This window comes from Mustela erminea, chromosome 14, assembly GCF_009829155.1.
Source record: "Mustela erminea isolate mMusErm1 chromosome 14, mMusErm1.Pri, whole genome shotgun sequence".
Lineage (NCBI taxonomy): Eukaryota > Metazoa > Chordata > Mammalia > Carnivora > Mustelidae > Mustela > Mustela erminea.
In genome coordinates, this window is record NC_045627.1 from 78,553,726 (window position 1) to 78,581,198 (window position 27,473).

The 27,473-nt window shown below is 43.5% G+C and overlaps 1 protein-coding gene across 3 annotated transcripts in view; it reads right to left on the reverse strand.

Annotated features, from left to right (window-relative positions):
* SHTN1 (shootin 1) overlaps window positions 1-26,922 on the reverse strand; it is a 103,501-nt gene extending 76,579 nt beyond the window's left edge. For 2 of the 3 annotated variants that reach the window (XM_032311925.1, XM_032311927.1), the window contains exons 1-2: window positions 26,647-26,921; window positions 5,613-5,665 (exon numbers count right to left, since the gene is read on the reverse strand). In XM_032311925.1, coding sequence (XP_032167816.1) covers window positions 5,613-5,665; window positions 26,647-26,704 — 111 coding nt within the window. In that variant the 5' untranslated portion in view covers window positions 26,705-26,921. Of the gene's footprint in view, window positions 1-5,612; window positions 5,666-26,646 lie in introns of all 3 variants that reach the window. The other variant, XM_032311926.1, reaches the window with a different exon arrangement.
* Between the last annotated feature and the right edge of the window lie 551 nt (window positions 26,923-27,473).

Here is a 27,473-nt window from a genome sequence, read left to right on the forward strand (position 1 = left end):
ACCGTGTCTTGCCCCCAAGAACGGGAACGTCCGTTTTGATCTCCGTGGTGCACGGATGCAGCGAGGGTTGCCAGCCTAGGGAAAGGCCAGTTTGGGGCCCATGACATGCACACATGTGCCGCATACACACACCATCAACAAAGCAGACGATGTGCACAAGGCAAGGACCTTCGCTGAGGGAGTCTACTGTAATCACTAAATGCCTCAGTTTCCTTCCTCAGAGCCCTGAACCACCTAGTGACATAGCACCCACATGTGCCAGGCACTGTGCTAACCCTGGGGCGGGGGGATCCAGGGGAAACTAACAGCCAGGGTGCTCGCAACTATGCTCACGATCTACCAAGAAGATCAGCCTCGAAGCAAGCAATTGATAAGAACACCGGGGACGGGCTGTACCACAGGGACACGTAGCAGTGGCTCTCACCACAGACCCCAAACAGTCTCCGCCCACCACCATTTCTACTGCTTTTTCCTGAAGTTCACTCCCTTTGTGTCCGGTTACAACGTTTAAAATGTCAACACGCACAGCATCAGAATTGCACACAGTTATCTATTTTAGCGTCTTTGGTGATGCTGTCAGAGGACCAACAAAATCTTTTTTTTTTTAAGATTTTATTTATTTATTTGACAAAGAGAGATCACAAGTAGGCAGAGAGGCAGGCAGAGAGAGAGGAGGAAGCAGGCTCCCTGCTGAGCAGAGAGCCCGATGCGGGGCTCGATTCCAGGACCCTGAGATCATGACTGAGCTGAAGGCAGAGGTTTAACCCACTGAGCCACCCAGGCGCCCCCCAACAAAATCATTTTTAATAATGCCGGACAATCCCACAGTTCCACCTATGGAAGGTCGGCTAGACCTCAACTGTGCCTGTCCTTAAAAAACACAATAAAAGAAACCATTCCCACTTAGATGGAATTCCTTTCACTCTCTTTCTCTTTTGGTGGTGTTCTTTCTTCCAATTCAAAGTTCTTTCCCTCCAATTTTCAGTAGCTGCCCCCTGAAGCTGTCTTGCAGCATTCTCCAAATTCTAGGTATTGTGTGTTAGATGGAAACACATGTCATCAGAACAGAGATCCTTGCTCTTTGTTTCTGGATAGATTGCTGTTAATAAGAGACTCATTTTCACTTTCAAACTGCTAAGTAATTACTTTTTCTCTGGCACGACCACTTGCCACTCTGTTCTAAAGAAACTGCATGTATGTGGATGTATTATGCATGAACGCTTAGCATAATGGATGCATATCTTGCTCTTTAAAGTGGCTTCTTTACTGATTTTTTTTTTTAAATAAAATACTTTGGGACCTTCACCTCTGAAACTGACACAAGAGAAAGAAATTCTGACAATAGACAAGGGGAGCCAAGATGCAAACAGTATCATATATCTTGCTTCTTGAAACGTAAGTCTTGGAAAGTGTCTGCCTCGTTCCCTTTCATTCATTGTTCCTGGCAAGCTGACAGACCCGCCTGATGTACTGTTACAGTAGCTTATCCAGACGACTTCTAATCAGCCACTTAAACATGTATTCATTTCAAAACTCAATCTCAAGACATAATATTAAATATAAATACTGTGTAAAGGCAGATATTCTTCTATTATACACATTCCCTTCTTTTTAGGCATGCTCCACACCCACCCCCACCACCCTGAGAAACGTGAAAGCTATTCCATTAAAAGCTCAGTGAGGCTTTGCCCCCATATAGGAAAAAGCCCCACACAATTATGACAAAGATCCTGAATGAGTCAGAAGGGGAATGCCCTTCCATTGTAGGAGCACGACTAACCTCTGAATGTGGGAGACTGCTTCACAGGCAAACAATCACATTTTCTTTGGTTGATTCCAAAATATATCGTCTTCTATTTTTCCATACATCAAAAAACATTTTTGGAAGTCTTGTTGACTTCAATGTGCTAGCCTTTCTTACTTTTTAACATACTGCTGATAATGTCACTTAGAAACTAGCCAAAAAATAATAGAAAGTAGCACCCTTTCCATAAACTCCCCTGACCCTGACATTAAAAAAAAAAACAAAAAACCTGAACTTTTTACATTAAAATCCAACCCCATACTATTTTGATGATAACTGATTGATAAAAGGTGATAAATACAAGGAAATAAACAGATGTTTTATTACAAAGAAGTAAACTATTCTGCTTGAGAAAAGGTTGGAAACGACTTTTAAAAAGGGGGGGCATTTGAGCCAAGCATTAAGAGCTAATAATAATTTGTCACATGGTCTAGGATAGGATCCTTATCTTTTTGTCCCTTTCCCACCCCACCCCCAAACTGCAGACATTCACTTCAACAGCACAATTCATCCTTTGTCCATGTGGCTATACCCCTCATGAGAGTGGTTTTACTCAAGAGGGGGACCTTTATGTATCTTTCTTAATACCCCAGTACTCAGAAGGCATTCAACAGTCAACCCTTCAAAAAAGCTTTCCTTACAAACTCAAACAGACTTTGATTCCATCCTCAAAGACAATGAGAAAAACCACAAAATGATCAATATTACATTTTTCTTAAAAAGGGATAACTACAAAGGAAAAGATCATTGACACACCGGCCCAACCTTCCAAGTCTACTCTTCCCCTGCACACCTACATCAGAATCTGCATGCACACACGCTCACACATGTGACGTTTCTGACACCAGACGGATTTGATATTTAACTTTCAGTTTTTAAGTACAAACCTACAGATGGTCAAGACAAGTGATCCAGAGAAGTCCTGAGTCTGATAATTTGCTATGGAAAATTCATGAGCTAACAACAATGAACGAAGATTAACACCAAGACCTTGGTGGAAAAAGTCAATCAGCTCCATGAGTTTACTGGCTTTAAAAAGAACATTTGTGGTCAGAAGACCTGTGTACGAAACTTGACTCTGTTAAGCCCTGAGGTTCTGTTCTCTGTGCACTGGAGCTGACACGGGACTGCTTGGAGCATCAGACGAGGAACATAATTGAGTATGTAGGTGCCCCATGGCAGCTTCTTTATAAACACAGACCCTTAAGCATAAACTCACGTCCTACCACTTGTCTCCCCATAGGAGGTTCCAAACAGAGCATCAAAAGCTCTTATCCAAAGAAATCAAACCCTTTGGCTCTTCTCGTTGATCAGTTTCATCATCTAGCAACAAAGATAGACTTCATGTGGACATGTAGAAGGGAGAGATAACTTGCAGTGAATTTACTCTGGTCCCTTCCACTCATGCAAAACTCCCCCAGATCAAATTAACCATGGCAAAAGGACTTCCACCTTAGATTTCTCTCCCTGACTAATTCTAAACTCCCCTATGAGGGAAGGATGGCCATGCGTATTTGCGGGTATGACCTGGGCAAAGCTCCCTCAGCCAGGAACAAGAAAGTGCTTTGCCAGAGAAAATGGTGTTCTCCATTTACCACCTCCAGAACTAAAGCTGCTTTTTCTCATTCTATGCTGTATAAAAGGCTTTTATTATATGCTTCCAACTTTTGTAATGCAGCCCTCTTTTGGGGGGGGGGAAATCTGCAATAATAAGCCCGTTAGTTCTTTAACAGAAGATAAACAGAACAGAGTGAACTTAAAACCACTCTATTTTGTTTTACCCAACCGCAGCATTCCATACCGCATTCATTTCTTTTCTTCCTATTTCTGTTAATAGTTATTTTTTAAAGAATTAGCAGATAAGAAGGTCAGTAATGCACACAGATGTTACAAAAGTATTAGGCCATGTAGAGAAACATGCAAATAGTTAATGGGCAAAAGTAATTTATAGTCCTCCTTTTACCAAATCCATTTTACCTATAATTCCACTTGTGTAACAGATGGTTCACTTAAAAACCTCCCTGCAGAAAGTGGCTCTCAGTTAAATAACCATCAACATCGCCAGCAATGGCTGTTTTCACTACTTTCAGGGCAATGCAAGGTCCGTTTGTAAGCAAGGATTAGAGGAGAAGAAGGAAAACAAAATATTTACTCTTCTGACTCTGTTACTCCTTTTCTCCTCTAGCCTTCCTTCACCATCACATGAAGACACGGGTTTGCTGTCTTCCCTCCCATCTTCTAGGTTAAGTCAAAGAGTTCTCCTGAATTAACCCTTCCAACTTGTCTTGCTCTCCCCCTCCTAGGCCTGGACACACAGAAGAGACTCAGCGGGTAACTTCTTGGCTCCTTCTCCTACAGCTGCAAGATGCTTGTGTACCTGGGAGAAGAGGCCCGAGCCGGTTCCTCTCTGAAATTATGGGGCCTCAGGGAGCCAGGATTAAGCACAAACTCCCCACCTGTTGGCAGCCTCAGGACATCTGTGATTTGCGGTGGTTATTGCATTAGAATTAGGAACGTTGTCAAACTGTTCTTCTGGGACTTCCTTACCACGTTAGAGATGCACGCAGCAACCACTCTGTATCACAGACATCTTCACCACCCCCACCTACCTACCATTCCCTAAATCACCAGATGGAAAGAAGAGAAGAAACTCCAGATGTCACAGAACAGCAAAGATTTATTTGCAAATGAGCAGAGGAGCCCGAAAACTAAGTGAAAAACAATGGTCTCAAAATCCATTTCTATATTGTACCATTAATATCACAAACCATGTTACAGCTAATATAGGTAGCCAAGTAATATGAGCGAAAAACTTAAATTAAATAGCCTCAAATATGCCAAAGGTTTTACAAATATTCGGCTCACTGCCCATTTTCATTCCAGATCTTACTCTCAAATTTTAAAGGTCTCATCATTTACAGCCATGATGACCATCAACTTCAATAACAATGAAGGACCTATTTTTAAATTTTCCACCATGGACATTATGTTGTGAAATATTTAATCTATCAAAGTAATTTCTAAACACAAATTTTGTTTCTACCTAAAAACAATAACAGGCAGCTCTGCTCTCTCTCTCTCTCTCTCCTACTTCTCAGTTCAATTTAGCCCTCCTCATTTTTAACTCAGACCTCCCTTCTGTGCCCTCCCTAATTTGCAAGGGAGAAAAAAGACACATAAACAAATATTCACAAATCTTAGATGGATTATGTGCAGAGACAAAAAGGTAAGTAGTTTATAAAGGTTAGCTGAATTCAGTGATTTCAGTTTAAAAATAAAACTTGTGCCAAGGCCCCTGAAAACATTCGCCAGGCATTACTATCTTTGTAGTGGATGATTTTCAACTTTCAGTATATTTTTCATATACTTAGACGACACGAGCATAAAAAAGGGTTTATGCAAGAAGACGGGCTAAACACCAATGACTAACGCCAAAGAGTTCTCTCCAGAATCTACTCTGTCTTAAGCCCCAAAGATACGTGTCTTCCCTTCAATTCCATCACTAGAATCCCAAATCTGGTTGTTAGGGGAAAAGTACAATTCTTGGGGGCTTGAGTTGCTTGGCCTGGTGCCTTGCTGCACATTTAGCTGTGCAGTTAATCTCCCAGAGCAGCGCCCACTGTGGCATGCCCGCTATTCTTTACCATCTGGAGCCTGGAGTTGATATTAGCTTGAACCGCACATGCAGGAGAAAAGAAAAAAGAAAAAACTCTCATTCGCATTTAACTGAAATTGGTGGCAGAACAATGCACCATGCCGTCCAGGCTTTCACACATGTGAGAAAGGAAAGAAAGGGTAAAGTACAAACCTTCTCCTTTGTTTTCTGGTTCTCTGCTCTGAGGTCTTCATATTCGCCGATGGCTAAAAGGGGGGGGGGGGGGGAAGGAAAGCAACGTTATTAACACTATCAAAAGTTTACTGTAGGAAAACCTGGGATCCAACTCACCTCTGTTGTTTCTGAGGTTGGTGGGGGGGTAGAGAAAAGGCCACAGAAGAAGCGCTTCTGCTTTTAAGAGTAAGAAAGAAAAAGAGACCACAGCAGGTGTGAGCCCACCAAGCCAAATTTCGGATTCTCCCTAGGTCACAGAAAGACCCCAGAGCCATAAGTGACCTATGGCAAATCACTTCTCTTTGGTGCTCAGCACTTGGTCCCGTAAAAGCAGACAGGGAGGTGCTCCCTGAAGTTCCTTCTAGCACCGTTAGTCTGTAGTGCTGTAATCAGAGGTGGTTTATTTTTAAAATTAGCCTCCAGAAAATAATGTAGGCTTACACATTCAGTTCAGTGTCACACATCTGCTTTTTTTCTCCTTAAGATTTTATTTAGGTATTTGAGAGAGAGAGAGAGAGAGAGAGCATGAGAGGAGTGAGGGGCAGGGCAAGAAGCAGGCTCTCTGCTGAGCAGGGAGCCCAATGTGGGGCTCAATCCCCAGACTCCGGGATCATGACCTGAGTCAAAGGTGGATGCTTAGTCAACTGAGCCACCCAGGCACCCCCCACATCTGCTTCGTCCACAGAGCAAAAGGCTGATGCCAGGAGCGCTCAGTTAACAACAACTATTTTCACGCATTTCAAGGTCATCCATGACCGACCCATGACCGGATACCAGCCAGATTCATTTCAGGAAGTTGGAAAAATATGTGAACCATTTGGAAATATTTCGAACTACGTGAAAAAACAGCAGCTTTTTATTTAAAAGCTTCTATCACCAGACAAATAAAGTAGCCTGAACACCCACATTCCTTTCTCAGCCAAAGCACCATTCTTCGATAACTTCACGGTTGAGAATATGATGTTCACAGCATGTGATGGGAAGAAAGAGCATCACCCAGGCTTAAGGATGGAGCAGAATGTGTGAGGTGGGCCTATTTTCCGACCAGCACCTCGACTTGCACCACAGAGCCAGGACATTAGGAGTTGGGATTTTTATACTTGTAGTTTAAAAAATGTAATTGGGATTTATCTACAAAAAGCTCAGTTTTTCTTAAAAAAAAAAAAAAAAAAAAAAGACAAACAGAGTTTCCTATTTCCATGAATAACCGGAAGACGGAAAAAAAGGAATCTGAAACCAGTGGCTTCAAGAACATCCCAGATAATCTGGTCATTAATTCTAGAAGTGTAGGATTCTAACCACTGGAACAGAGAACACCCCAAAAACAAACAATTCACATGGTGAATCATATCCTTTGTGTCCTATAACCGTGATCCAAAGGATTTAGAACAACTATGGTGATTACAGGACCACAACCTTAAAATCCAACCAAATGAACAAATATGTATGGGACTATACCACCAACACCCCTAAGTTTTATTGGCACTTCATGACCATCTAAATAAAAGTTAATGAACAATTTTACTGAAGCCATACCCAAAAAGAATCCTTTGAAATGAGACAGCCTGTAAAATAGCTGAATATATACATGGAAAGATAGATTTTTTTTAAGGTATTTTCTTTTTGAAGATTTTATCTATTTTGAAGATTTTATCTATTCACTTGACAAGGAGTAAGAGAGCACAAGCAAGGGGAGAGGCAGAGGGAGAAGCAGCAGCAGGCTCCCCAGGGAGCAGGGAGCCCAATGCGGGGCTTGATCCCAAGACCCTGAGACCATGACCCGAGCCGAAGGCTCAATGGCCTGAGCCTCCCAGGCGCCCCAAGATAGAGCCTTTTTAAAAATAATTATATTTTCAACAGAAAACATCTGAGTGACCACAGAATGAAGCCCTATGCACACCAGCCCCTCATCAGCCTCCACCACACAAAGCCCAACCAATGGGTATAAACGAAGCTGTCCTTGGTTATGAAAAATCAATAAAGTGACCCCCTCCTTTTTTTAACAGAAAGAAACAAAACTAAGAGATTCTAAAAATATACACTTAGGCACTGGGTAGTCTATGGTCACGGTCTCAAGTCTTATTACTATACCTAATATTCTTTCAAAAAATAAATATGTATTTTATCAAGAGACTTTAGTTTACTTGACATTTAAAAGTATCTGTACCTGGAGTTGAAAAATCAAGACTGATTTACCACTGTATTCTTGATGACCTACTTTACAGACGTACGAACAATAAAGGCTTATAAAACCATGATCTCATATTGACATTACGAAAATGTTTTTCTATTTAAAACATTAGATAACAGCTTTAAGGCTTTTTAAAAATACCGATACTATTCTTCCATTATATAGCCTAGCATCCAGATGAAACATTGCAGATTCCCAACTATAGGGTCTTCATGAAGAGCATTAATTAAGAACCCTTCACCTAATGGAAACCATCTTAATGGAAACCACAGACAATGTGCTTTCTTGTGACTTTGTGCAACTTAAAAAAATAAAGCCAGGTAAAAGGAATGGACAGGAAAAGTATGGGGAAATATGAGAAGAGCTCCCGGTGGAAAGGGAACACCTGGGGAATAGGGCATAAATGGAAAGAAAAACATTTATTTGTATTTTTATTTCATTGTAGTTAGAAAATCAAGCTCACTTTCCTAAACAAGCATGCATGCACGCACACACACACATCACAGTGAATATACATGATGTGTTCTACACGAGGATGAGTAACCCCATCCTCTGCGAAGCTGGCAAAAACTGAAGTGACTTAACGGCATTCAGCTACTTGTTTTTTGGAAATGCTAAAGGGTCACACAGAAAGCCTTCTCTTTGTTTCAGAATTGGCTCCAAGTTTGGAAATTTTTTAAGTGAGTCACACAACTCAAGCGACTGGATGATACAGAGCCTCCAAATCTTGAAGTAACCAATGCAAAAGTCGAGATGAACTGGACCAGCGCTCGGCCGTCTGAAAGATAACCACAGCTTGGGAAGACTTCCTCTCCTGGCTTTGGAGGTACAGTTTATCTCAAGGTACGGTAAGGTCCCATCACACAGTAATTAAAAAGTGCAGCCAAGGGACTTTGGTCTAAATTGCCGATTACTTCTCTGGAAAAGAAGAAGGAAAATTATGTATCTTTCTCATGCTGCGGTGATTAAGAGTGAGCTAACACGTAAGGTGTCAGAGTGCTTAGGTATGTTACGTGTGCAATACGTCAACCATGCTTACTGTTACTGACACAGCACAGCACATCAGATCTCGTGTGCGATAAGAGATCTAACGCCATCCGTCTCAGGCTGACTTCTGTCACACGTGACCTGAAAGCTGGCACAGCAGAAAATCTCTGAAACCCTACTACTCTGCCAAATAAAAGCAGGGGGAAGAGGGCTAACAATCAGTTGTAGTGTGTTGTAGTTTTAAAAAAAAAATGGCAAAGAAGCGGAAGCATGTCTGGGAGCTGTACTTTCCAATCCGGGCTGCACATCAGAATCACCTGGGGAGCTTTTAAATCAGACAGACGTCTGGCCCCCTCTCCACCCACCCCGCCCCAAGATTCTAATTTAACTAGTCTAAGGTGGACCTTGGGCACCATATTTGTTTGAGAAGTGAACACCCCAGGTGATTCCAATGTGCGGCCAGGGAGGGGAATCACTCCATAAAAGCACAGAATGGAAGAAAAAGGGAGACGTGGAGAAAACAAGGAAAATATCAGGCAGAGCACGTGTTTCAAGAATCATGCTGGTTTTCCATTTTCCAGCTCCCTAATGCCAAGAAAGGGAGCTTTCTTTCTAAGTTGCAAATCATGACATAGTCAGCCCAGCAGTCAGAGGAGTAGACTTAGTCATTTCAGAAGCATGACACTTAAAGTTCACAAACACAGGGAAGAACACCTCCGGCTGCGGTGAGTCACAAGCACGTTTTGCCTGGGACTTTCCTAGTTTTAGACTGAAGAGTCCAGTGTCCCTGGACACCTCTCAGTCCCAGGCAGGTAGATCACACTATCTCAAGAATAAGCACCAGATACAGTACTTCACATCCAACACCTTCCAGACCTGCACTGTCGGATACGGACCTGCTAGCTACATGTGACTACTTACGCGTACATTAATTAAAACTAAAGAAAACTTAAAATTCCGTTCTTCGGTTGTACTAGCTATATTTCAAGTGTTCCCCAGCTCCATGTGGCTAGGGGCTCCCATGGTGGACAGTGGACACACAACATTCCCATCACAGCAAGAAGTTCTGTTAGGCAGTACTATTCTGGATCTCTTCAAACTAGACAGCCTATGAGCACCTCAAACTCAACATGTTAGCAAGTGAACTCATCAAGGTCTCTTTCACCCAAACTTCCTCCTTCCCATATGCATGACGTCCTTCTGGGGTCATCACCGACCGGGTCCTTAAGCTAGCACCTCAGGATCACCCTTGATTCTTCTCCTTCTCCCACCTTCCAGTGAATTATCAAACAGCTCCCACCTCATAAAACATCTCCCCAGTCTGCCCTTCCCCTACGGTATATCGGCCCTAATTCTAATCTTTGATAATGGTAAATAAAGTCCTCTCATATAGCCTCTAGCCTCCCTCTGTCCCAAGTTCATGCTTCACAAAGCAGATGGTGAGCACAGTAACAAGGCAACCTGGTTACATCATTCCTGTAGACCCCGCCAAGATGTTACCTCACAACCTGGGATACCCATCCCCACTCCTGCCATTCAGCCTTAGACTCCAGCACTCAAGCCATCAGAACTCTAAGACTTTTCACACCCAGGAAACATTTTTCCCTTTACCTGCCAAGTTTTCCCCTCCCCATCTTCCCTAATTCCTCCTTGACAAGGCAATTCAACTGTCATTCTCTGTCAAAAACCCTCCCCATATACCTAAGACAAAAATCAACATTCCTATTTCTAATATCCTACCAGAGCGCCCTGCTCATACCTCTACTAGAGCATCTATGGGCGACATTACAAATCATCAGAGCCGAAGCCTGTTTTCTCGTCTTCTCTCCTATTCAGCTCGGTCCAAAAGACCTCAGACCCAGTAGAATCCAAAGCAGAGTTGATACCTCTGTTGACCGAATGGCTGGCTCATACAAATCGTGATGTGGAGCAATTAAGCCCCATTTTAAAAATGAAGATACAAATACATGCAGAAGTCAAGTTCCACAGTAAGAATTACTGGAGGCAGGACCAGTCTACTGATTTCCAAAGTCATTCATGTAAAAAAAAAAAAAAAAAAAAATTCCTGGGCACGACTGTGTACAATGTGCAAACACTGGACCAGGAACAATGCTCTAGGGCGAAGACCATGTGTTTATGCACACAGACACCAGCATCTAGCACAATGCCTGACACACAGCAGGGACTGGGTACACGTGTGTTAAATTAAGGAAGAAGGAAGAATGGATGGAGGTCTTCCCGTGAACAAACTGTGAAAGAGCACGGACCCTCCTCCCCATATTAAAAGGGTCTCTTACATCACGTGTTACAACAAGATACTTAATAAAAGTGAAGCTTTAAATAGCCATCAAATATAACCAGAAAAACAGCGCCTCATAAGATCTTCTAATGTAGATTCTCATCCATTAAGTCTGCATCTTTGAGACTCATGTAGCCTTGAAACACCTCTTACTAATGGGGAACGAGGACATGAGTCATAAGAGATAATGTTCAATTAGGACATTATTCCCTTCTGCACATATGCCAGTGGGTCCTCTTTTAGAGCCAGAGTAGAAAGAGAAGTCATTTATACCTCCCTTGTTAATTAAAGCATTAGAAAAGCCCGGGGGGTTTGGGGGGGAACGGTGCTGGAAAACCTGATCAAAAAACAAAGATGACAGATTTCGCATCTGAAAAGAAATGATGGCAAACCTGAAATTTACGCATTACTTGGTAGAACACACAGTTCAATGCTAATGAATTAATGATGCTTAAGAACGACTCCCAACGAACTAGAGTAATGACTTCAAATTAACCCACAGAAGGGAAGGAAACTGAGTATGTTTAAATGCATGTGTAAGTCTGGTTTCCAGTCTGGCAGGGAGCTTTTCTTTCACCGCTCCTGTCCTCACGACAACAGAAAAGCAGAACAAACAGAAAATCAACAACTCTTCTTAGATCCACCAAAGAACTGAGGTCACAGGGCAAAAGGCTATTTCAACACTTGGAGAGTGAGATACAATCACAACTTCCTGGGGCAGAAGCCGCAGTGCGCAGCCTGCTCAGAGACCAGTACCGAAAGAGGGAAACCTAAGCCATCATTGGCAAATTGCTGAAGGCTCAATGCTAACAAGTTTGAGTTAAAAATCCTAGTGAGTGGGCCAGTCTTAGGAGGGTCCCAATCTTTTGAGAGTTTTATCATCTCCTGAAGTGTTATCACAGCTTCGAGAAAATATCAGAGGAAATTTCCCTACTGCTTCAAGCAGGGGAAGGGGGTAAGGAGCCATGCTGAAACACGCCCGGAGCCTCTGTTCTTCAGGGCAAGGCCTGCCTTTGGCACGAATTACTTCCCTAGAGCCGAACAAACATGGCAGAAGGTAATAACCAACTCCAGGTCCCTCAAGCCTTCCCGTCTCAGCTAAGGAAGAAACACCAAAACTAAGAAGTGCAAGTGAAAGTCAGAGCCCGAGGGCACAGGCTCACCAAGAGACAGAGACCTTATCACAGAACCACTGGAGACTTCTCCTCCACCATGCCTTATCCCCCACAGATGTTTATAGCAGCGTCATTCACAATCCCCAAAACTTGGAAGAAACCATCATGTTCATCAATAGGTGATGGATATACAAGATGCAGTACACCCTGCAACTGAGTATTATTCAGTGATACAAAGAAATAAATGTGTTATCAAGCCACAAAAAGATATGGGGGACCCATACGTGCACATTGCTGAATGAAAGAAGTCAATATGAAAAGGCTACATACTGAATGACTCCAACTCTATGACATGGTGGAAAAAGCAAAACGAGAGGTAAAAAGATCTGGGATGCTGTAGGAGTTCAGAAGGGAGCAATGAACAAGCAAAGCAGAATTTCTGAAGCAGTGAAATTATTCTGTATGGCAATGTCATGGTAGGTACGTGTCATACAACTGTCCAAACCCATAGGATGTATATAACACAAAGAATGAACCCAACTGTAAACTATGGAATTTAATTAATAATAAAGATCAGTATGGCACATCGATTCTAAAAAATGCACCATGCTAACTCAAAATGATAATAATAGAGAAAATAGGGAGTGGGGGAAGGTAAGAGCCTATGTGGAAATTCTCTGTACTTTCTGCTCAGTTTTTCTATAAACCTAAAACTGCTCCCCAAAAGTCTTATTTAAAACAAACATATGGGGCGCCTGGGTGGTTCAGTGGGTTAAAGCCTCTGCCTTCGGCTCAGGTCTTGATCTCAGGGTCCTGGGATTGAGCCCCGTATCAGGCTCTCTCCTCGGCGGGGAGCCTGCTTCCTCCCCCTCTCTGTCTGCCTCTCTGCCTACTTGTGACTTCTCTCTGTCAAATAAATAAATAAAATCTTTTTAAAAAATTAAAAAATAAAACAAACATATGTGTGTGTATACATGTGTATGTGTATACACACACACAAACACTCACATCCATATATGTATGTAATGGAATCATACTCTGATTTGTGCCACAGAGGATTTCAACAGAATCAAGCAACTAAAAGGATCTTAATCTATTACTATTCTGTGTACCATACAAAATATTTCAGGACTCATGTTTTAATATTTAATTTTTACCAGCATGGTAGAGAAACAATAGCCATGTTCCTTCTACATTTTAAAGCAAAGCCTGGTTTTGTAAGAGAATAAAATCTACAGAAAGACAAAGTTTAAAATATACCCACTTGGACTTGGGAAGGAGGAGTCAAGATGGCGGAGAAGTAGCAGGCTGAGACTACTTCAGCTAGCAGGAGATCAGCTAGATAGCTTATCTAAAGATTGCAAACACCTGCAAATCCATAAGCAGTTGAGGAGAAGAAGAACAATTCTGGAAACGGAAAAACAACCACGTTCTGAAAGGTAGGACTGGCGGAGACATGAATCCAAAGCGACGGGAAGATAGACCCCGGGGGGAAGGGCCAGCTCCCGGCAAGCGGCGGAGCAACGGAGCACAAAATCAGGACTTTTAAAAGTCTGTTCCACTGAGGGACATCGCTCCAGAGGCTAAACCGGGGCGAAGCCCACGCAGGGTCAGCGTGGCCTCAGGTCCCGCAGGGTCAGAGAAGAATTGGGGGTGTCTGAGTGTCGCAGAGCTTGCGGGTATTGGAACAGGAAAGCCGGCTACAGAGACAGAGCGGACAGTAAGATCACAGCTTGGGCTTACCTTGAACCGGTCGCAGGCTCGGAGAGCTCGGAGCGTGGCCGGAGGTCAGGCAGACCGGGAGTAACTGGGTGCTGTTCTCTGAGGGCGCACTGAGGAGTGGGGCCCCGGGCTCTCGGCTCCTCCCGGCCGGAGACCAGGAGGCCGCCATTTGTATTCCCGTCCTCTGGAACTTTACAGAAAGTGCTCAGGGAACAAAAGCTCCTGAAAGCAAACTCGAGAGGATTACTCAGCCCGGCCCCTGGTAAGGGCGGTGCAATTCTGCCTGGGGCAAAGACACTTGAGAATCACTACACCAGGCCCCTCCCCCAGAAGATCAGCAAGAAATCCAGCCGAGACCAAGTTCAGCTACCAAGGAGTGTGGTTTCAATACCAAGAAGAGCAGCAGAATTCCAGAGGAGGAGAAAGCAAAGCACGGAACTCATGGCTTTCTCCCTGTGATTTTTTTTAGTCTTGCAGTTAATTTAATTTTTTTCTTTTTCATTTTTTGTTTTTTTTTTTTCTCGCCTTCTGGTAAATTTTTTTTTAACTTTTACCCTTTTCTTTTTTAACGTTTTTAACTAGTTTATCTAATATATATATATTTTCTTTTTTATATTTTTCTTTATTCGTTTTCTTCTTTTTTTAATTCTTTTCTTTTCTTTTTTTTTTCTTTCTTCCTTTTTGAACCTCTTTTTATCCCCTTTCTCCCCCTCACGATTTGGGATCTCTTCTGATTTGGCTAAAACATATTTTCCTGGGGTTGTTGCCACCCTTTTAGTATTTTACATGCTCCTTCATATACTCTTATCTGGACAAAATGACAAGACGGAAAAATTCACCACAAAAAAAAAGAACAAGAGGCAGTACCGAAGGCTAGGGACTTAATCAATACAGACATTGGTAATATGTCAGATCTAGAGTTCAGAATGACAATTCTCAAGGTTTTAGCTGGGCTTGAAAAAGGAATGGAAGATATAAGAGAAACCCTCTCGGGAGATATAAAAGCCCTTTATGGAGAAATAAAAGAACTAAAATCTAACCAAGTTGAAATCAAAAAAGCTATTAATGAGTGCAATAAAAAATGGAGGCTCTCACTGTTAGGATAAATGAGGTAGAAGAAAGAATTAGTGATATAGAAGACCAAATGACAGAGAATAAAGAAGCTGAGCAAAAGAGGGACAAACAGCTACTGGACCAAGAGGGGAGAATTCGAGAGATAAGTGACACCATAAGACAAAACAACATTAGAATAATTGGTATTCCAGAAGAAGAAGAAAGAGAGAGGGGAGCAGAAGGTATACTGGAGAGAATTATTGGGGAGAATTTCCCCAATATGGCAAAGGGAACGAGCATCAAAATTCAGGAGGTTCAGAGAACGCCCCTCAAAATCAATAAGAATAGGCCCACACCCCATCACCTAATAGTAAAATTTACAAGTCTCAGTGACAAAGAGAAAATCCTGAAAGCAGCCCGGGAAAAGAAGTCTGTAACATACAATGGTAAAAATATTAGATTGGCAGCTGACTTATCCACAGAGACCTGGCAGGCCAGAAAGAGCTGGCATGATATTTTCAGAGCACTAAACGAGAAAAACATGCAGCCAAGAATACTATATCCAGCTAGATTATCACTGAAAATAGAAGGAGAGATTAAAAGCTTCCAGGACAAACAAAAACTGAAAGAATTTGCAAACACCAAACCAGCTCTACAGGAAATATTGAAAGGGGTCCTCTAAGCAAAGAGAGAGCCTACAAGTGGTAGATCAGAAAGGAACAGAGACCATATACAGTAACAGTCACCTTACAGGCAATACAATGGCACTAAATTCATATCTCTCAATAGTTACCCTGAATGTTAATGGGCTAAATGTCCCTGTCAAAAGACACAGGGTATCAGAATGGATAAAAAAACAAAACCCAGGGGCACCTGGGTGGCTCAGTGGGTTAAAGCCTCTGCCTTCAGCTCAGGTCATGATCCCAGGGTCGTGGGATCGAGCCCCGCATCGGGCTCTCTGCTCAGCGGGGAGCCTGCTTCCCCTCTCTCTCTGCCTGCCTCTCTGTCTACTTGTGATTTCTGTCTAAAATAAATAAATAAAATCTTAAAAAAAAAAACAAGCCATCTATATGTTGCCTCCAAGAAACTCATTTTAAGCCCGAAGACACCTCCAGATTTAAAGTGAGGGGGTGGAAAAGAATTTACCATGCTAATGGACATCAGAAGAAAGCAGGAGTGGCAATCCTTATATCAGATCAATTAGATTTTAAGCCAAAGACTATAATAAGAGATGAGGAAGGACACTATATCATACTCAAAGGGTCTGTCCGACAAGAAGATCTAACAATTTTAAATATCTATGCCCCCAACGTGGGAGCAGCCAACTATATAAACCAATTAATAACAAAATCAAAGAAACACATCAACAATAATACAATAATAGTAGGGGACTTTAACACTCCCCTCACTGAAATGGACAGATCATCCAAGCAAAAGATCAGCAAGGAAATAAAGGCCTTCAACGACACACTGGACCAGATGGACATCACAGATATATTCAGAACATTTCATCCCAAAGCAACAGAATACACATTCTTCTCTAGTGCACATGGAACATTCTCCAGAATAGATCACATCCTCGGTCCTAAATCAGGACTCAACCGGTATCAAAATATTGGGATCATTCCCTGCATATTTTCAGACCACAATGCTCTAAAGCTAGAACTCAACCACAAAAGGAAGTTTGGAAAGAACCCAAATACATGGAGACTAAACAGCATCCTTCTAAAGAATGAATGGGTCAACCGGGAAATTAAAGAAGAATTGAAAAAAATCATGGAAACAAATGATAATGAAAATACAACGGTTCAAAATCTGTGGGACACAACAAAGGCAGTCCTGAGAGGAAAATATATAGCGGTACAAGCCTTTCTCATGAAACAAGAAAGGTCTCAGGTACACAACCTAACCCTACACCTAAAGGAGCTGGAGAAAGAACAAGAAAGAAACCCTAAGCCCAGCAGGAGAAGAGAAATCATAAAGATCAGAGCAGAAATCAATGAAATAGAAACCAAAAAAACAATAGAACAAATCAACGAAACTAGGAGCTGGTTCTTTGAAAGAATTAATAAAATTGATAAACCCCTGGCCCGACTTATCAAAAAGAAAAGAGAAAGGACCCAAATAAATAAAATCATGAATGAAAGAGGAGAGATCACAACTAACACCAAAGAAATACAAACTATTATAAGAACATACTATGAGCAACTCTACGCCAATAAATTTGACAATGTGGAAGAAATGGATGCATTCCTAGAAACATATAAACTACCACAACTGAACCAGGAAGAAATAGAAAGCCTGAACAGACCCATAACCAGTAAGGAGATTGAAACAGTCATTAAAAATCTCCAAACAAACAAAAGCCCAGGGCCAGACGGCTTCCCGGGGGAATTCTACCAAACATTTAAAGAAGAACTAATTCCTATTCTCCTGAAACTGTTCCAAAAAATAGAAATGGAAGGAAAACTTCCAAACTCATTTTATGAGGCCAGCATCACCTTGATCCCAAAACCAGACAAGGATCCCATCAAAAAAGAGAGCTATAGACCAATATCCTTGATGAACACAGATGCGAAAATACTCAACAAAATACTAGCCAATAGGATTCAACAGTACATTAAAACGATTATTCACCACGACCAAGTGGGATTTATTCCAGGGCTGCAAGGTTGGTTCAACATCTGCAAGTCAGTCAATGTGATACAACACATCAATAAAAGAAAGAACAAGAACCATATGATACTCTCAATAGATGCCAAAAAAGCATTTGACAAAGTACAGCATCCCTTCCTGATCAAAACTCTTCAAAGTGTAGGGATAGAGGGCACATACCTCAATATCATCAAAGCCATCTATGAAAAACCCACCGCAAATATCATTCTCAATGGAGAAAAACTGAAAGCTTTTCCGCTAAGGTCAGGAACATGGCAGAGATGTCCATTATCACCACTGCTATTCAACATAGTACTAGAGGTCCTAGCCGCAGCAATCAGACAACAAAAGGAAATTAAAGGCATCCAAATCGGCAAAGAAGAAGTCAAATTATCACTCTTCGCAGATGATATGATACTATATGTGGAAAATCCAAAAGACTCCACTCCAAAACTGCTAGAACTTGTACAGGAATTCAGTAAAGTGTCAGGATATAAAATCAATGCACAGAAATCAGTTGCATTTCTCTACACCAACAACAAGACAGAAGAAAGAGAAATTAAGGAGTCAATCCCATTTACAATTGCACCCCAAACCATAAGATACCTAGGAATAAACCTAACCAAAGAGGCACAGAATCTATACTCAGAAAACTATAAAGTACTCATGAAAGAAATTGAGGAAGACACAAAGAAATGGAAAAATGTTCCATGCTCCTGGATTGGAAGAATAAATATTGTGAAAATGTCTATGCTACCTAAAGCAATCTACATATTTAATGCAATTCCTATCAAAGTACCATCCATCTTTTTCAAAGAAATGGAACAAATAATTCTAACATTCATATGGAACCAGAAAAGACCTCGAATAGCCAAAGGGATATTGAAAAAGAAAGCCAAAGTTGGTGGCATCACAATTCCGGACTTCACGCTCTATTACAAAGCTGTCATCATCAAGACAGCATGGTACTGGCACAAAAACAGACACATAGATCAATGGAACAGAATAGAGAGCTCAGAAATAGACCCTCAACTCTATGGTCAACTAATCTTCAACAAAGCAGGAAAGAATGTCCAATGGAAAAAAGACAGCCTCTTCAATAAATGGTGCTGGGAAAATTGGACAGCCACATGCAGAAAAATGAAATTGGACCATTTCCTTACACCACACACGAAAATAGACTCAAAATGGATGAAGGACCTCAATGTGCGAAAGGAATCCATCAAAATCCTTGAGGAGAGCACAGGCAGCAACCTCTTCGACCTCAGCTGCAACAACATCTTCCTAGGAACAACGCCAAAGGCAAGGGAAGCAAGGGCAAAAATGAACTATTGGGATTTCATCAAGATCAAAAGCTTTTGCACAGCAAAGGAAACAGTGAACAAAATCAAAAGACAACTGACAGAATGGGAGAAGATATTTGCAAACGACATATCAGATAAAGGGCTAGTGTCCAAAATCTATAAAGAACTTAGCAAACTCAACATCCAAAGAACAAATAATCCAATCAAGAAATGGGCAGAGGATATGAACAGACATTTCTGCAAAGAAGACATCCAGATGGCCAACAGACACATGAAAAAGTGCTCCATATCACTCGGCATCAGGGAAATACAAATCAAAACCACAATGAGATATTACCTCACACCAGTCAGAATGGCTAAAATCAACAAGTCAGGAAATGACAGATGCTGGTGAGGATGCGGAGAAAGGGGAACCCTCCTACACTGTTGGTGGGAATGCAAGCTGGTGCAGCCACTCTGGAAAACAGTATGGAGGTTCCTCAAAATGTTGAAAATAGAACTGCCCTATGACCCAGCAATTGCACTACTGGGTATTTACCCTAAAGATACAAACGTAGTGATCCAAAGGGGCACGTGCACCCGAATGTTTATAGCAGCAATGTCCACAATAGCCAAACTATGGAAAGAACCTAGATGTCCATCAACAGATGAATGGATCAAGAAGATGTGGTATATATACACAATGGAATACTATGCAGCCATCAAAAGAAATGAAATCTTGCCATTTGCGACAACATGGATGGAACTAGAGCGTATCATGCTTAGCGAAGTAAGTCAAGCAGAGAAAGACAACTATCATATGATCTCCCTGATATGAGAAAGTGGTGATGCAACATGGGGGCTTAAGTGGGTAGAAGAAGAATCAATGAAACAAGATGGAATTGGGAGGGAGACAAACCATAAGTGACTCTTAATCTCACAAAACAAACTGAGGGCTGCTGGGGGGAGGGGGGTTGGGAGAAGGGGGTGGGATTATGGACATTGGGGAGGGTATGTGCTTTGGTGAGAGCTGTGAAGTGTGTAAACCTGTGATTCACAGACCTGTACCCCTGGGGATAAAAATGTATGTTTATAAAAAAATAAAAAATAAAAAAATAAAAATAAAATATACCCACTTTTTGGATCTACTTTTGAGAATTTTTCCCATAGCTACACTTAGAGATAAATGTGTACAAGAATGTAAGCAACATTTTTATTTAATAAACTTTAATTTCATAAACTTAAGATTTACAGCAAAATTGCAAAGATAATACAGATAGTTCCCATAAGCCCTCCACCCAGTTTCTCCTATTATTCACATCTAATATTGGTATGGCATATTTATTACAATCAGTGGACCAATACTGACAATTATTATGAACTAAGGTCCACACTTCATTCATATTTCCTTAGTTTTTCCCTAATGTTGCATTTCCTTCCAGGATTCCACTCAGGTACCACATTACAATTAGTTGTCAGGTCTCCTTACCCACCTCCTGGCTGCGACAGGTTTCACTACATAGACATACACTATAAATATCTCTGTATGTAATCATCTGCATCCAGATTAAGCAAAACACGGTCATACTGATGTCTCCAACTATTATCTATTGCCCAAAGCATTATTTTTAATAGCAAAGACATAGAAACACAGAGGTGTCCATCCAGAGGACATTAACTACATGTGGCAAATCTGTAGAGTGGAACACTATCCAATCAGTTTTTTGAAGATTTTATTTATTTATTTGAGAGAGAGAGAGAGAGAGTGTGTGTGTGTGTGTGTGTGTGTGTGTGAGTATGAGCGGGGTGGGGCGCGCAGGGGGAGAAGGGCAGAGGAACAAGCAGACTCCCCACTAAGCAGGGAGCCTGATGTGGGGCTCGATCCCAGGACCTGAGATTATGATACGAGCCAAAGTCAGACATTTAACTGCTCAATTTTTAAAGGTGCTCCTAACCAATCAATTTTTATTTAAAGATTTAATTCTACATGTAACTGATATAAATTCTGTAATATACATTCAGTGATAACTACCTACCCACATACAAGCGCACAATTTCCAAAAGGAAATAAACAAAAGGTCAGCAGTCCATCCCTGAGCAACAGAAAGGGGGTGAGAGCATGCGTTATCAGTGGGGATGGCACCACCTCAAAGGGGAATACAAGCACAGGTATGACAACGGTTTGCAACCTCCAAAGGATCACAGGACATAAAAAGATCCACCGTGGCACCGAGATATTAAAACTTCATGGGGCAGCCGGCTTCTCCCTCTGTTGCTCCCCCTGCTTGAGCTTGCTCTCTCTCTGTCAAATAAATAAGTAAAATCTTTTTAAAAAATTTTCATGGGAAGCAGGAACAATTAGGGGGAAAAAGTGTCTAAAAAGACTCCCTGAGAAAGTATCATGAAATAAAGATTAAGAAATGAACTAGAGGGAACAGTTCAGCATACTTTTCTTTTCCTATGCTTATTCGTCTTCCTATGAGCATATGTTTACTTTTAAATTCAATTTTTTAAAAAAAAACACACAAAAGATTTGTCTACCCATTGGAAGCGTTACATGAATCAGGTAATTCTAACGACACGATGTAGTTCCTCAGCCCGGGCTCAGGATCCATCTCACGGAGGGCTGCCCTGCCTGTGTCTTTCCGGCAGGAGCTCACAGACTTTAGGAGGAAATTGCATTTTTTTTAAATTTTTTTTAAGATTTTATTTATTTATTTGACAGATGGAGATCACAAGTAGGCAGAGAGGCAGGCAGAGAGAAAGAGAGAGGAGGAAGCGGGCTCCCTGCTGAGCAGAGAGCCCGATGCGGGGCTCGATCCCAGGACCCTGAGATCATGACCTGAGCTGAAGGCAGAGGCTTAATCCACTGAGCCACAGGATGTTGGTTTACCAGAAACACCAGGTGTCCCACAAAGCTTAAAATACCATCTGGCCATTTACGGAAAAAGTCTGCTGACCTCTGCAGAATCTTCACTTAAAAACTTCTTTTTTGGGGGTATTCCCACAGTGGACTACTAAGCAATGCAAGCGAATGAGCTCTGACGACAGCCCACACTGTGGTTCAATGTCACACGTGATGAGGGAGAGAAGACAGAAGCAAATACTGCATCCTGCATGATTCCATTCATGCAGCTTTCAGAAAACTTAGCTTGGGTGACAAAAATACCATCAGGGAAAGGCAGTTGATCATGATTAGAGAGCTTATGATGGGGTTTCTGGAGATGTTCTAATGTAAGCGTTGTTAGAAACATCTTTTCCAATAATTCCTTGAGTTGTTCATTCATAGTTTGTGCACTTTCTCAAGCTATGTGGTATTTTGTTGTAACAGCAAAACACTTCAAAGTATCGATTTTACAAAAACAGACCCAGAGGAAGAAAAATAAATTTGCCAGGCTCCTTTCTATAATAACAGGTAAGAAAGTGCATACAGACCCCAGTTATTCGGAGACCAGTGGCCACAAACCACACTTGGAAAAATAACGATGTTAAAGCCAAGTTGGCACCGGACACCATGGCAACCGTCTAATCCCAAACCGCTTTCTACTGAGGGACTTCATGTGTGTCCATGTGTGTCCAAGACTGATGGTGCTGCGGCTACTCCTGACTGATATGGTCACGGTGGTAGGCAAGCGTTTGGCCCCTTTTGTCAAAATAACGCTCAAGCTACTTTCTGGCCTTGCAATCAAGGGAACACTGGGAGCCTCTTTAACTACTAACTCCACTCTAAGAATAAGCCGGGCTAAATTTCCATCTGAACCTTGAGCACTGTCGCTATAGTCTTGGGGCAAGTACAGATCAAAGGAGGCTACGGTGCTTCAAAACCCACTCTCTCACCCTAGGACGGTATTTTCAGTGTGGTGGTTGGAGCTTTGGTCTTCCATGATCGCATCCTCACTGCTGGGTGGCAATTGCTGCCTCAAAACTTCCTAACCAAGTTCCAAATGACATGGCATGACCAAGCTGACCAGTTCGGTGGACAGCTGTTGTCTGCATCTGCCCAGCCTGCATCCCCCTGTCTGGTAGTGGCCCGCCATACATGTTTGGACAACTACTCCAATCCACTGGTCTTTGCGGGGGCTGCCAATCAAGGTGCCCTGCCCTTCCTGGTCCAAAGGACTTAAACCCAAGACCCAAACTAGGCCACTTAGAAACTCTTCCTGGAATTTACATGCCTATCACTATCTCTAGACTAGGAACTCCTCACCAGCAGGGACAAGGCTTTATTCATCGCTCTATCACTGATGCCCAGCACAGTGCCTGGCTGTGAATATTCAGGGCTTGTGCAATGAATACATTACAAAGAAAATCATGTACCTTCAATAAACGCTGAGCTAAGTCGATCATTTCCCAGCAGCCTTCTGGAGGGGGAGCAAATTGTAGGATGTTTTGTAAGGGAAATGTCCACTTTAGGAGCTAGGAAATATGCATCGGAAATAGTACCCCAAGTTACCATTTGTCAGTGTGTTAAAGACATCAATCAGTCCAATAAAATAAAGCTCCAAAAAGGACAAAAAGAGAATTACCTCATTACCTCAACATCTGCTTGAACATAAGCAATCACATACTGGCTAATTTTTTTTAAAGGGACATAATATAACTTTCTAGAAAGACATAATATAGCTAATTATACCATTCACGAGAAGGGGACATACAATGTTTTGAAGTAATTCAAGAGTGGGTGTGATTTATAAGACACAGAGCTTAGGGAATGGTAAGTATAAATTAGAGATTGTTCATATTATGACAGACTCCGTCATTACATTTCACAACTTTTGTCAAAGGCAACCTTATTCACCACACCACTGAAGCCTTCACATTAGGGAAGGCTGCTGTCAGCTCTGCCATTTAGAGTAGATAGGAATCTTCTTTCTGAACACCCTCCTGGGGAATGGGTTCCAATTTCTGACTTAAAATTCACCAAGGAAGAAATGAGATGAGGAAGCCGACACGGCCAATAAACAGGTAGAGAGATTTCAAACCTCACTGAGAACCAGGTAATACAATTTTTCGAAAGGTACTATTTTTGTTCATCAGACTGGCAAAAATTAAGAAACTTGTCAGACTGCCAAAATTAGTAAAGAATGCTATTGGTCAACGTTGACAAGTATGGGGGGACATGGACACTTCTGGGAGGAATGTGAAGTGGTACAGCCATTTTGGGGGGCACTTTGGTGAGGCCCGGCAGAGCTTTATGTCTGCTTGCCCTCTGATCTAAGAATTCCCTTCCTAAGAATCTACCCTAAAAAAACAGTTGGTAATGGTACACATTTGTGTGACTGTCTGATTCATGACTGCCTACTAGACAACAAACTTGGGGGGAAGCAAAGACTGTCTGGTTCATTCTCTCTACCCCCAGTGCCTACCACATGGAGCTCAAATATGATAGATGTCTGGTAGTTAAGTATTTGTTAAAGGAATCAATGAGTATGTTTAGCCAGTGTTGAAAAAGAAAAAATAGAGTGTTCATCAATATTGGTTCTTCTTGTCCTCATTTAACAGGAGTGATGGAATTATTCACAATGTTTACAGGTAGTAAAAAAAAAAAAAAAAGTCTATTTTCAAAAATTAATCATACACACCATCAGCTTAGAAAGTTAATTATCATATTGGTAAGAGCCCAAACACCTAGTTGCCTGTCTTTCCATCTCAAATCCCTAGCTTCTGGGTTAGTTAGTTCCATGAGTCAAACATCAATCAAATGCTCTCGAAATAAATCCATTGTTATCAGTCTATGATCCAATGACAAATAAATGCCCTGGTTTTGAGATGGGCTGAAAAAAAATGCCAACACTTGTGTAACCAGACTCAATACTTTAAAAAAAAGTGCACCTTTTACGAAACACAAATTTCAAAGTCTAACTGTTCTATTGTCTTTGATATGCCCATAATTAAGGAAATACATCCTCTAAAAATACCAATACGCTGGCTTTGTTTTCCAATAAATAAGAAAGAACCCAAAAACTTAAGACTCCTCCTTTCTTCTCAGTTCTCAAATCCAACATAGAAACAGAGAGAATGTGTTCCAAAATGAAATATAAACAACTTGTGGATTATCTGCATTGTGAATCCATTGTGAAACTATTGACATTATTATATTCAGAATGAAAAGAAGTGAAGTTTTTAACTGTATTATTTGAAAACTGACCATCCATCAAAAGCTCTGGTATCCACTGAGAGATATTATCAATGATGAACGCTTCAACTGTCTAGAATATGAAGAATCTTTATGTTATTGGGGGGAAGAGGGCTATTAGAAATAAAATGCTAACAGAATCTAGCCCCTCAGTAAACCACTCGAGGAATGTCAGATAAGGACATTCTGCCCTCCCACTAGATTCACTGCTGCTTGTGACTCTATGACCTACGGCTAGTCTAGGATGGGAGCCAAGATACTGGGAAGGCAAAAGCCATTAACATTTATCCAGCACTTTCTAAATGCTAGATACCACAAAAACATGTGCTCTGTCCATTTCAGGGAGGTAATAATTTCCACAAGATAAGAGGACTGGTAAACAATCTGCTTTGATGTGTTTCCAGGAATGTAAACTCCAGAGAAGTCCACACAGCCCTGCAAATGGTTATGTTTGTGGTTTCCCTGAGCAACAGGTCATACCACCTGGCCAGACATAATGAAACCCTCTGGTTTAGCCCATGGCTTCAATCCAGTAAGGCGTGATAACCACAAGACCCATGGAAGGGAAGGGCCTCTTCCAAGTTCACAAAGTTGGTAAGTTGAGTCAGCAGAAGCGAAAGAGCAAGAGAACAGCAGGACCCTTCCACTCTGTGGCCGTGTCACCAAGTAACTCAGAAAAGCCCAGGTTCCTCCCCCATTTTCACTTCCTAAATCTGTGCAGTTCCTCTCTGTCTTGACCCATAGTCTCAGGCCACCCTTGGCCAGGGTAATAACAGTCATTTTCAATGGAGAGAGCCTCGCACTCCCATTTGATCGCTAATCTGCCTTTGTGGAGAGGTGCAGGAGGAGATGGAAATGATTGATCAGAACAGTTCTGGAGGAGGAGGTCACCTCCCGTTACCTGGCGCCGTGGAAATGCAAGGACACGGCCTGGCTCGACTGCAGGCCAGAGCCAAATCGTCACTGAGGAGGCCCAACACCGAGAGGGTGTTGGCTCAGTGACTCACAGACAGTTAAAAATGGAAAGCGGTGAAACACATCAGGGCCCGGAATCGTGGCCAAGGAGGTAAAGAGGAACTAGACCGAGGCCGACTGGAGAGCAGGGAAAGGCTGCGGAGCTCCGTGGCAGGCCTCCCCGCGCCCCTGGGCAGGGGTGGGGCGGCAGCTGGGGAGCAGGGCCAGCGGAGCAGCTCAAACCGCCTCCTCCCGACCCATCTGCCCCCCCAACCACGCTTCCCCCGCGTGAGAGGGGGTGCCCCGGGTCGCCGTCCAACCCCCAATCCCGGCCCCTTCCCCCAACCCGGATCGCCAGCGCCGGCAACGTGCGGGGAGCGCATCCCGCACTGCCGGGCCCCACGCCCCTGACCCCCGCACTTTACGCTCGGCCCCTGGCTCCCCGAGGCGCGCGGGGCGCGTGGAGGACGCTCCCGCACGCGGGCCAGGGCTGCGGGGCGAGCCCGGCGGCCGCGACAGCCCCCCGCCCCCCTCGCCGCAGCCCAAACCCAGCGCCCGGGAGCCGACCCCGCCCACGGGCCGCGGCGGCCCGCACCTGGCGGCCGCACGCCCGCCTACCTTGCTCCTTCAGAGTGGTGATGAGCTGCAGCTGCTTCTCCTCGTCCGAGCTGTTCATTTTGGCAGGTGGGGCCGGGAATAAAGGGAAGGAGGGAGAGGCGAGGGGTGCCGCGGGGGGTGGGGGAGGAAAAGCAAGATGCCGGTGGCGTGCGGCGGCACTACCCGGAAGTTGGGTCTGCTCCCGCTCCTCCTCCTCCTGGCGCGGAGCGCGCGAGTGAGATCATCCCCACGCACCTACTCGCCGGCCGCCGCCGCTGCACCTGCGGGCGGCGCAGCGGCCGGGGGCGGGGCGGGCCGGGCGGGCGGCCCGGGGCAGGAGGTGGGGCGGCGGGAGGAGGCGCGGCGGCCCCGGGGGCCGCAGCCCGTGCCCCGCCCGCAGCGGCAGCGGCGCCTCGCCTTCCCCCGCCCCACCCGGAGGCCCGCGCCGCGGGAGGAGCGAGGCGGCCCGGGGCGTGGGACCCGCGGGCGTGCGCCCCGCTCGCTCCTGCAGCCCTCCTCCGCCCCAGTCCCAGGACACCCCGACGCGCGATCGGGGAGGAAAGTCGGCTTCGGGGCTGCGGCGTCCCTGACGACCGCACTTGGAGCGCTGCCGCGGGCCGCCCCTCGCGAACCACCAAGGGAGAGCGGGGCGTGGTGGGCATGAACACCGAGGCTTTAACTCGGTTCTCACCCAGTGGACTCTGGGGCCGGTGTGGGAAGTCGGGTGCCCGTCGGGGCAAGCTCAGTGTCCACGTTTTGCACCTTTGGACGCAGGCAGGGACTGAACAGGCCGGCCCGCTGAATTGACGCCTCCTGAGCCAGGGAGGGCGTGGTAGGCAGTTGACAGT